The 11968-nt window shown below is 47.1% G+C and overlaps 1 protein-coding gene across 1 annotated transcript in view; it reads right to left on the bottom strand.

Moving 5' to 3' along the window:
- The window catches only part of TNFRSF4 (TNF receptor superfamily member 4), an 11224-nt gene extending 2292 nt beyond the window's left edge, over positions 1-8932 (bottom strand). Inside the window, exons 1-6 of the mRNA XM_019541594.1 lie at positions 8682-8932; positions 4410-4532; positions 4095-4205; positions 3596-3662; positions 2113-2360; positions 1487-1618 (exon numbers count right to left, since the gene is read on the bottom strand). Of these exons, the coding sequence (XP_019397139.1) occupies positions 1487-1618; positions 2113-2360; positions 3596-3662; positions 4095-4205; positions 4410-4532; positions 8682-8841 (841 nt within the window). The 5' untranslated portion in view covers positions 8842-8932. The remainder of the gene's footprint in view (positions 1-1486; positions 1619-2112; positions 2361-3595; positions 3663-4094; positions 4206-4409; positions 4533-8681) is intronic.
- Positions 8933-11968: the final 3036 nt, after the last annotated feature.

Below are 11968 nucleotides of genomic sequence, written 5' to 3'. Positions count from 1 at the left end.
GCGGCCTCACCAAGGCCGAGTACAAGGGGAGAATGAAGTCCCGGGATTTGCTCGAGAAGCATCTATGGATGCAAGCCAGCATTTTGGTCGCTTTACTAGCCGCAGCATCGCATTGCATCGCTTCCTACGCAGCGAACTGATTTGAACTGTAGGTCAGCTGGGTTCATACATGTGAAATGCTTTCGTACACACTGAACCACACAGAAGAAAAGAGATAATGAAATAAAGATAAGGGGAGAAGGAAGGACGATGGAAAGATAAAGGCAAGGAGGAGAACAAATGTGGGGGCTGGGCAGGGATATTTCAGTACCCATCCTCTAAGGCTTAATCAAATGTTTCCAAAAGATTAGCATCGATGACGTTTGTCTGGTCCCTCTTTGCTGGGATGCTACTCTTTAGCTACCCAGGCAGCCAGGTTACTGCGTTTAGCTTCTACCCCTAGAGTTAATGTGCTCTTCCCTCTAAACACCACGTATCGGCTATCCCGCAATACGAGGATGATGTCTGCCGGGGGGCGAGGGGGAGAGCCACAGACTACATGACTATAAACAGTGCTCTAGGGAGCCACGCTTTCCCTGAGTTGGAGCGTTTCCTCGCTGTTGGGATACATTCCCAAACGCAGTTCTGACAAATGATGTTTAAGGATATAATTATTACCAGGAGACTCCCCCCAGTCCCACAGACTTCTCCCCAAGCAATTGTGTCCTGGGACATCCCAGCCAAGGTTGGTTTGGGAGCCCCCAAGCCTGGTTTGGCAAAACTCCTGTGAATGAAATAACATGTTCTGCCAAACCGGCCCGACTCCTAAATCAACAGGAGTTTTAATGGACTGCAAGACTTGGGTTCAGGCGCGTGCATGGTTTGCTCCCTGGCCAAGTGCACAGCATCTAAATTAGGAAGAGTCTACAACATGAAACTTGTTAAATTTGTTTGAGTCAATTTCCCTTCACATCAAGAGCAACTCTAAAATCTCCGGCACTCCCAAGCGTCTGGGTCTATTAGGTCCACCAACAGAGGTTTAAGTTTCAGGTAAAACCAAGCCACTAAACCAGATAGATCACGTTATAATCAAAGTGCTTGGCACGGTAGAAATGGATGGTCTAAGGTTGACAGACCAACCCAGATGTTCCCCTGAATTAGTAGTGCTCAACCCAAAATTGGCCTGTGACACCATGTTGTCTGCCCTATGGGGATCCTCATGGGTCCAGTAATCTGGTGGCAGGGAGGTGGTGTCCCAATCCCCTGCTGCCAAATTTCAGGACCCACGGGGATTCCCAGGCCCTGTGTGTTGGATCCCAGTGTGCAGGGCTGAGCAAAGGCAGTGCCAGGCCCCTGGGGACCAATCCAGGTATACAGGGGCTGAGAGGGGGCAGCACTGGGCCACTCATCTGGCCTGTGGGACCAAAAGGCTGAGCACCACTACCCTTAACCATCAAGTCTTTCGACATCAAGGGAGCAAAGCAGCTATCTTCAAAGAGAGACTCACTTTGCTGATCGTTCTCAGCAGGCTGCAGCTTCTTCTTCCTCCCCTTGCCAGTCGCCTGAATAATCAGAAGGAGAATAGACATTCCTGATACCATGAGCAATGTCAAGCAAATCAGGACGAGAGATAAAGGCCCTAGAAGACAAATAAAAGACCATTACTCACCCCATACACAGATGCGCACACACAGACACACACTATTTGCTCCTGGCTCTGCAACAGGGGGTCTAGGAGACCCAGTAGCCCCGGCCTGGACTAGAAAACTCTCTGGGCTTCCTGCAGCAGAGCCAGACCTAAGGCCTTGCTAGAGACAGAGAAATGACACGCTCCACACTCTTGGCTCCACGACAGGAAATATGGAAACTTGGAGGTGGGAAAGGGGGGTCCCAAGCCCAAGGGTGTCCCCACCGCGGGGCCGCCCCAGGGCCACAGCACATGGACGTCCAGGAACCATCACCAGGCTAGCTAGCTGGAAGCCATGAACACAGCTTCTGGTTCGTTAAAAGCTTATCTTCCCCAAAAGACTTCTGCAAGACACTGTGGTTTCAACACCCCAATGTACCCCGACAAGAACAGAAAATTCACCAAGACTTAGTAGGACCTACTAGCTGGCAAGACCCTCTTCTTACCCCAGTTGGTTGGCTCTGTGCTGCCAGTTGGTTGATCTCCCCAGTGTATGGGAGGAATGGAAAATGTGTTTTTGGGTCTCGAGGTCGTGAGTGCTGTTAACAACGTGCTGGTTTTGTGGGTGGTGACAGAGGTATGCGAAGTGGACACCAGGCTCTGAATCGTGGTCGCCTGTTTTTTCTGGTCACCGCAGATAACATCCTCTTTATCTGACCCCTCCCGCAGAATCGTCCTACCAGACGCTGTGCAGCTGCAAAAAATGCCATGAATAAACAATTGTGTGCAATTACCTAAATGGCACAATAATTAATTTAAAGATGATCTCCATGGGGGGCAGGGAGGGGGCTTATGCTTTTTTTTTGCTTTTATGTTGTCTAAAAAGGGGCCTGCTATTTTTGCAGGGTGGAGGGGGGGTAATTGTTTTATCTCAAAACATGATTTTCTTTCTAGCTTGTTTCACCATTCACAATTTAGCTTTCGTTCGTCCTGGAAGACTGAAGCATGCAGAGGTCGATGACAGTACAGCTGTCAATGGAACACACTTGTTTAATTGAAAGAGGAAGAGATTGTTTCTATTGTCACCTGCGCTACCAGAAGTCTTTTAAGAAAAATAAAATGAAAAAAAAAAACCCACCCATTGAGCTACCAGGAAAGATTGGGCTCCTTCAGTCTTAAGAAAAGATGACTGAGGGAAGACATAAAAACAAACAGTCTTTGAATAGGTAAGAGTTTGCTGAAAAAGGGAAATGTATGAAGAGTTCTCCGTGTCTGCTGGGGAGAAGATAAGTTAGAGTTGCATTAAAACTGCAGAACGGGAGATCTAGGGTAGTCATTAAGACAAACTTTTCAACTGTAAGCACAGCTAAGCCCCAGGGTAGATGTCCTAGAGAGAGTGGGGACTCTTCATTGCTGGATCTTTAAGACAAAAATCTGACAGGAATAGCATAGGCACAGGTGACCCTTTCCTGGGGTAGGTGGATGGAATATATGACCTCGAAAAGGTCTTTTCCAGCCCTGTTTCCCATGATGTCTACTTCTATGACTATGTTTGTGAAACTAAACTGATTCTTTATTAAAAGAAAATCCCATAGGGATGCTGCGGTTGCAGCTAGCAGTCTACCCACACAGTGGCAGACTGATTTCCTGGGGCCTTCTTCAGACTCCTTCCTCCTACAACCTGCGCTTCTCCAAATTTCACATGGGTCGGTGTGCTGGTGAATGGCTCTGCTGTGTGGGTGGTGGAACTGTTTCCAGTTACATGAAAATTTCCACGTGGCAGGTTCTCTTACTGAGAGCCACCGTATAAAAGACAAATTGCAACGCGCCAACCAATTCTACGAGCTGAAGCATAGCCTATTTGCAGGGACCTAAAGCCACCATGAATACCATTTCCTGGCCCGCCTGCTAGGGAACGATATGCAAGCAACAGGCTGACAATAATCAACGAAAGCCAATGCTTCATGTGTTTGGGTGTGTGATACGTACTTGGTCCAGGGGTGACATTTGGTATTTTCTCCTCTGGAAAAAGACCCAGCAGAACAGGCTGAGCACGCTGAAAGAGAGACAAGAATACATTAAACCCAAGGTAGAACGGGAAGGAGATGAGAACAGCCGGGCCAAACAGAATATGCAACGACTACAAAGAGGTCTCACATCTGTGTATCAATGTCTGTTGTGGAGTGGCATGTCACACACACTACAGCATGGAAATGACAATGTACATTTGGGTCATTACAAAAAGGAAAGTGTGCATTTAACAAGTACAGCACCCCCCCCCCCCCCTTTGTTTCTTTGTAAGGTTTCTTGCCATCTCTGTACCGCATTTACAGAAGTCAATGAGGAGTGCATTAAAACCTCTTAGGACAATATCCCAGAACAGCATTTTGCATCTCGTGTCTCTTTGGGAGATGGAGACAACCGACAGAACAGCTAGCAGGGCTTTTATACTTGGAGGCATGCTCCGAATCCGACGTGCGTCACATACCCGATGGTGCTGTGCCATCTGCCATGAACCTGCTGGGCTCGAAGCCTTTGGTGCACATGCACACTCTATCAGAGGTCTGGTCGCACTTCTTCACTTCTGTGGTGCCCTTTTCTAGGAGCAAGAGGGTTTGGGGGTAGAGAGAAAAGAGAAAAGAAGGTAAATACCTATTCTTAAAAATTTAAAGCAGGAAAAAAAAAGGAAAGTGAAATAAAAAAGGTCCGTGGACACTTGGGGATTCAGACCAGCCCTCCCTACCCCTTATAGAAAAAAATCGCTCTATAAGCAGCAGCTTAAAAGAAGCAACAGCTGACTTACTGATGTTACAGATTTTGCAGGTCTTGCAGTCTCCCTCGCTGTACTCAGTCTTATAGTACCCATCCTGGCAGGGTTTACACACTGTTTCTGTTGTCTCTGTGCAGCGGTATTGTATTTCCTCCCCTATAAAAAAGACCAGGGTTGAGGGTGGAATGGATATTTTGCAGGAGGAAGTTCTTTCGGTCCTCCAAATAAATGTATAAAAACACCTTCTGGCCACACTCTTCCATCTAGGTGAAGGCCTCTGGCTGAGAATAGCAGGCCTTTTGCATGGAAGAAGTTGGCAGACTCTGCTCCAGTGCTGCTGTCTGTGCATTTAGAGCTCCAGCATAACCACAACAGTGCCTGCCATCCAGTGCATGTCAAGCATTACTTCTCTCTGCAGCAATTAGTTGAATGTCTCGGTTTACAACCAAAGCTATTTTAGAGAGCTCTACCACGGCGCAAGGGGCCAGTGTCTCCTGTGCGGTGCCCTGCTCTGCGCCCTGCTCTGCAAGGCCATGGTGAAAAGTCCACAGCTCATCTGAGACTTGTAGTGGACCCCATGCACTTTCGTGTCCTCACACCAGCTCAAGGCAAGGGTGTATGGTGGTCTACAAAAGATGCTGACAGCAGACTGGTGGCCCAAAACATTTGAGAACCACTTCTCTAGCACACTGTGCATGTTCATGTACCAAAGTGAAGTACCTGCAGCCAGGGACCAAGACCAAGTCATTGAATCAGACAAAGAATAAGCAGGCGCCCCAAGTGCTGGAGCAACACATCGGCTGGCTAGACCCGATGTCACGTTCCCCAATTAAGTGGTTAAAAACAGTGCAGACATCTCTCTGCTGTAGTTCTCAAAGCAAAGTAAATGTGAATTAAGTGAGCCTGAGACCCTACCTCTCCCCTGCCCCAGATGCATCCATCCATCTATTTTATCTTAGAGCTCAACAGCAGAGCACTGGCCCACTTTTGCAAACAGGGAAATGGACCCAGAGAAAGCGAGTGACAAGGTCACGCTGAGTCAAGGGCAGATCCCAGGAGTCCCAGCTCTTTTCAGTATATGGATATAAATGCAGATTCTCCAGGCAGGAGCACACGTATCTAATATGGAGTAATTGCACTGACCCATTGGGAACAGAACCCAATTTAAGCAGCGGATCACTTCTGCCACTGAGCCTGCTGAGTCGGGGGTGGGAGGGGGGCTCCTACCTAAAAGAGGAAGGGTGCTCTAACATTAGAAAGGAAGTTGCATGAAGTAGATAACCATCTTTAGCAGAATGGCATCTTGCTAATGGAAACCTTTAGAAGGCCAAACCTGTACATCCCGACCTCTCTACAATTGCTCCATCACCTCTCTACAATATTCTGTTCTCAGACAGTTCTTCCAAGCACTCCCCATGCCACTTCCCCCAGGCCAAGGCCTATTTTATATAGTCCTCTCAAAATATAAATGGAGGTGGGGTGGGAACAGATTCTGCTGCAAAGGATGCCACTTTTGTTTCTTAACTAACTCATTAACTCTTTTGGGCTCAGTGGCTTGACAGCATCTAAGTCACATCTTCCCCACAAGTCTCAGTGGACCACTTCTGATAGGCAGGGGCTGATCCCTACTGAGGGACCCCTACCTTCCCTACTGAGACCGATACGGGACCCAACCATCATAGTACCATTTGTGACATCCCCACCTATTTGTTCCTAGCACACCTGATCAGCGAGCGAAGAACGGGGTTAAGACCACAAGCTCATTTCACATCGGCCATACGGCAGCTGATGGAAGTCATGATTTCAATGAATAACCCAGAGGTGACAGGAGACAGCAGCATCTCCCATAAGGGAGGTAAGAGTGGAGAAGCCCCCCCCCAGGTTTAAACAAATCTTGAATTCTAGTCCTGGCACTGGATCGAAGCCTGTTGCCTCCGAAAAATTCAACGTTTGGCCGCATCTCTTCTGTCCTGGTTTTATTTCACTTGCCCCAAGCTGCATAGAGAAATTACCAGATCGTACTTGTAAAGAGAGGTGGGTGCAAACACTTTTATTCGGTTCAGTCCTGGCTGATGCTATTCCACTTGTCTCTCTCGCGATTGAACCCTACCTGCCCCCCCCAGCATTTGTTTCACACGCTCCCAGCAGACAGACACAGCAACGCCCAAGTGGACAGCCCGCTTCCCCTTGCTAAATTGTCGTTTGTGCCCTAATTTCAAGCTGTAAAATCCTACTGAGATTACAGGCACGGAGCACGAAGCTTTCTACAAGACCTGAGGCTGCCAGATGCCACCACTATATAATGACAGGGTGGTTTGCTGTGTATTTGAAGCTGAGCTCAGAACCCTCTTCATACGCTGACTTTGCTTTCATGCCACTAAGGAAGTAGGCGATTAATCTATGTTAAAAAAAAACAAACACATTTTGAAGACAGGATGACAAGGCTCAAAGATGTAACAACTCATCTAAGTTGCAGCAGGGACAGTTGAGAAAAAGGCATCGGTTTGCTGCCTGCCACACTTTGCTCACAATCCACATTCCTCCCATCTTGCTAATGGCCCTAGATACAGGAAAGGCTACTGGCAAATCAGCAACCATCACCATACATCTCAGTGCTTTTAAAATCCTGCTGTAATTCATTCTTCTTCCCCTGGCTCCTGATTTTCCCCCTCCCCTGGGTAAGTGAGAAACACCCACTGATTTTTTTTCCATTTCCATTTCATCTCAGGTTTCTCTGTAAGTTTTACTGGGTGCCAGAAGGAATCACTCATCATTGCTCCTTATCACTCAGATTCAGTAACTCACTATCTGCTGCATATCCTGCCTTACCAGGAAACTAAGTCATAATCTGAAGACAGAATTTCTCCAAGAACTGGATCCGATCGCTAACAACTAACCAGCCAAGGAGAACCCCCTCATCCATCTCAGGAAAGAGGAGCTGGCATCAGGGGCAAATAATCTCCCGATTCACATACTGGGTGGGGGAGGGAAATCAGAAGCCCTCACATCTCCATCACTGCAGAAAACACAGAGACCTCCTGCTAAAAGTTAAGGCTGGAGAGTCAGGATCTGTTTCAACCACTATCATTGCAAAACCACCAATTTCAGTTTCTGCCGCCCCCATTCTGGTCTTCTTCATTCATTTTGGTAGTTGAATATGAAAACAGAAAGCACAGATATTTTTAAAGTGAGATGCAACTCACAAGGATTACGTATTGATTTTTTTGTCATTGACACTTTCAACAAGCGTGCAGCTGCGTGATCTGACCTGCCTGCCGTGGTGGGAAGTACGCCCTCCCTACTTCTCTCGGCTCATGCGACTACAGACACTATTACCTGATTGCCCCTTGGATACCAATGTCACGTCCCTCGGTAGTTTTGCTGCATTAGCAAGTCATTTCAACAATGGGATCCAAATGGCTAAAGCACCCGTATATTACTTTTTTTCCACCTTGGTGCTGATGGAAGAGCTGACATTTGGTTTTAAGAGCGCCTGCGAGAAAAGACAGCCCCCGGTTTCTACCAAATATGAGGAAGTGCGAGACGGAAACAAGCAAAGGCCACCAGCTGCAGCTCTGCAAAATTCAGAGAAAGCAAACCCTCTTCACAAGCTGAAATCTATACAACAGCTGGTGGAGCTGGCCCCTAGACACATGAGAAACATCCAAGACACCCCGTCATCCATAGTTTCGGCTTTTCATCTGATTCTTAGCACACCTTCCACCCTCCAGAGGAGAGATTTTTCTCCAGAGACTTTTTAAAATGTAAGTAATAGCTACAGTGAATACTGCTGGCTAGAATAAATTTGAACACTTTGGCCTGAGACGTGAAATTAAGAAAAAATAATCATTTCAGCAGTAGATTTTTTTCTGGGCTAAGACCAGACTGTGCAAGACTTTTGACTCTACCAGTATGCTAACCTATATATTATTTAATTCTACTCCGAGCTGGGTGAGATGGTACAGTGGCTTCACTGCTAGCAATGTGTCTGAACCAAGCAAAACCACCAGTGGAAAAAATCTAGAGAGATGAAGCCAGTATAAAGAACAATAACGTTGCTCCTCACAGGGGGTACCAGGTTTCTTGGAGGATGCTACTGAGAGCTGCAATAATTGCTATCAGTCCAGGAAGAACGCTTGAAGTCCTAGGAAATGTTATTTTACAACAGCCACTCGCCCTGTCCTACAACTCAGGTAAGGAACGTTAGAGCTCCCATTGCCCCACCACTCCCCATCTCCTACTGGACTTCACCTTCTGCATCTAAGAGGTAGGACCAAGTTTCAGTAGATGAGGAGGGTTACTTACCAGGACCGCACATCTTGCAGCATTTAATGCCGCGCAAGGGATATTCATGTCTAGTACACGTCAACGCTGAACATGGGATGAGAGAGAGCAGCAGGAAGGGCAAACCAGCAGTACAACAGGACAAAGCCCATAGGGTTTCACCTGGTAGTGCCATTGCCATGACCTTCGGCTCTCAGGTAAGAAAAAAGTAAATTGTAGGAGAGGTTGAATCTAGACTGCTGGGGAGCAGGAAAGCAGTTGATATGCCTGCAGCGGGGAAATTCCCAACCACTCACATAGCTCCACCCCTTTGATGGGAGGTACTTTTCCCTTTCAAAGGAACCCAACAAGTGGAGACTTCTGGTAAAATATTCTTAGCCCTACAATTCATGCACTCATTTCACCCGCTTTTACTAAGAGCCCAGCCACACATTTCAATTAAAGCCTGAGAGAAGCCAGCGATAAAGATGTTACACATTCTCAAGCACTAACTTTGTAGCTGGTTGGCTCCTTTTATAGCTGGATCAACACTTTTATCACATAATTACTTTGCATATGTGACCAGTCTAAATGTATTGTGTGATTTATCAGTTAATTACATAATATATACTGTGCACATGTGTCTGGTCTCAATTTATTGCATGATTAACCAATTAATTATATACATATACATGTACATATTATTTATATATACACACACACGTATACACACACACATGCACACACACATATATACATACACACACACACTTTGCATGTGTGTCTGGTCTAAATTGATTGCATGATTAACCAGTTAATTGTGTGATATGTGTAAAGTGTGGCAGAAGCATAAGAGAAACAAGTCCATCAAGAGACTTCTGCTGCTGCACCCTCTTGTAGTTTTAAAACAAAACAGCCTGTGCCGACCTAAAAAACCAATCCCTGGCACTCCTTTCTGAAAGCAGAAGGATATACTGTGTAGCTGTGCTAGGAGAGGTCAGTTAGTAATTTTAAAGGATATTGGTTAAATTCCACGCCTCTGTCTGCAGATATGCGAGAGGGGCATGGGTTTCTTTGGGTGATAGCCTGTATTGCACTAACTGCAGAGCTAGGATACGGTAAGACACGCTTTTGAATACAACGTGTGTCACTACAGTTAGATTAAGTGGGGCAGGGCTCAAATGAAGGAAGGAATCAAGCAGATGAGCTTGCTGATTGTACAAAATTATTCCAGTTGGAGACTGGAGAGCATGTTGTAGATCTCAGAGCACAGTAAGCCATGGGCTGAGCACAGGGGACACTTTTGCATGAGCTCTGCAGGTGGGAGGGGGGTGCTTTAATTAGAGCGGTTCTAATTAAAACGCTGCAGCATCTCATGTATCAGCATCCCCATGCTTCAGAACGGTGGCAGGGTGCTTGAACTAAAGCTCGTCCAATGAGATTTAATTCAAGCATCCCAAGTGCAGTTGTGAAGTGCAGGGATGTTGATACATGAGATGCAGAGGGTGCTGGAGCATTGTAATTACCACGCTCCACCAGACTCAATTAATTGAGTCTGCTTCAACGGGTTGTAATTACAGTGTATTGGAGCATCCTTGCAGCATGTCTACAGGCACTTATTACTTGGAAGCAACACACACATACAGGCTGTTCCTTAGGCCTTTGAATGACAGCAAGGTTGCAATGTCACTGATGCAACTGGATTAAAGTTGCATTTGCCTTGGTAGCAGCTACATTTTATGCATGCGAGTTGCGCCAGATCAGTCACTGACTCTTCCTTAAAACTAATGGCAATGGAGCCATCTCTGCCACTGCCTCAAGGGTATGGGCATGTAGGATCATAGATGTTGAGCCTTATTCAATACTCACCTTTTCAACAATACAGGAACAGCCCTCCTGATGCAGAAGCAAGAGGGCGTTCAAAGAGGAATTCTCACTCCCCCAGATAATGGAACCAATATTATTAGTAAAATGAACGGGAGGGCGCTGAAGACTGATGTCACCCTGACACTGCGTTGCAGAGCACAGAAACAGAAAATGAGTCATCCCAGAAGTGATATGTATCACTAAAAGTGGAGGTCACAGACAGGTTTTGGGACTGCCCAGCTGTTACATACTCCAGCTCAGGCCTGCAATAAAATGGGCATCAAGGACAGGTTTTATTGTTTTGGAATTTATAAGGCGGCCTTCGATCCCCTTCTGTTCTTGTAAATAAACGGAGTGGCTGTGATGAAGATGATTCCACTGTCATGTGGGTGGCAAATTGGCTAAGGGGCCGCACCCAGAGAGCGGTGGTGGACGGGTCAGTATCGACCTGGAGGGATGCGGGCAGTGGAGTCCCGGAAGACTCGGTCCTTGGACCGGTGCTATTCAGTGTCTTCACCAGTGACTTGGACGAGGGTTTAAAGGGCACCCTGTCCAAGTTTGCAGATGATACCAAATTATGGGGCAAAGTTAACACACCTGAGGGTAAGGAACCAGGCGGATCTGAACAGGTTAGAAAAACCGGCAGAACGAAATAGGATGCAGTTCAACAAAGGCAAGTGCAAAGTGTTGCACCTCGGTAAAAAGGACCAGCAACACACAGGCTGGGGAATGATCTTCTCAGCAGTAGAAAGGGATCTTGGAGTCATGGTTGACACCAAGATGAACATGAGACATCAATGTGACGAAGTGATCAACAAGGCTAACTGCACTTCATCATGCATTTGCAAACGCATGATGAACAGGTCCAGGGAGGTGATGCTTCCCCTCTACGCAGCACTGGTCAGGCCGCAGTTGGAGTACTGCATCCAGTTTTGGGCACTGCACTTCAAAAGGGGTGTGGACAATCTCGAGAGGGTTCAGAGGAGGCCACTCATATGGTCTGAGGCCTGCAGGCAGGGCCCTGCAAGGAAAGACTGAGCGACCTGGATCTCTCCAGCCTTTGCAAGAGGCGGCTGAGAGGTGATCTTGTGGCTGCCTATAAATTTGTCAGGGGAGGGCAGCAAGGAACAGGAGATGCTCTATTTACTAGGGCACCCCTGGAGTAACAAGGATAGGGCACCCCTGGAGTAACAAGGAACAAGCGCCACACATTGGCAGATAACAGATTTAGTCGGACATTAGAAAGAATTTGTTTATGACAAGGGTTGCCAGAAGCTGGAACGGGCTCCCAAGGGAGGAGGTGCTCTCCCCTACCCTGGGGGTCTCCAAGAGGAAACTGGACAAGCGCCTCGCTGGAGTCGTCTGACCCCAGCGCTCTTCCCTGCCCAGGGCAGGGGGTCAGACTCAATGACCTACTGGGGTCCCTTCCGACTGTAGCATTTATGACTCTATAAGGTTTCCAG

The sequence above is a fragment of the Crocodylus porosus genome, unplaced genomic scaffold, assembly GCF_001723895.1.
Source record: "Crocodylus porosus isolate Cpor-Errol unplaced genomic scaffold, CroPor_comp1, whole genome shotgun sequence".
NCBI classification, from domain to species: domain Eukaryota; kingdom Metazoa; phylum Chordata; order Crocodylia; family Crocodylidae; genus Crocodylus; species Crocodylus porosus.
Note: the sequence above shows the minus strand (reverse complement) of the source record. Positions and strands in the feature narration are given on the sequence as shown.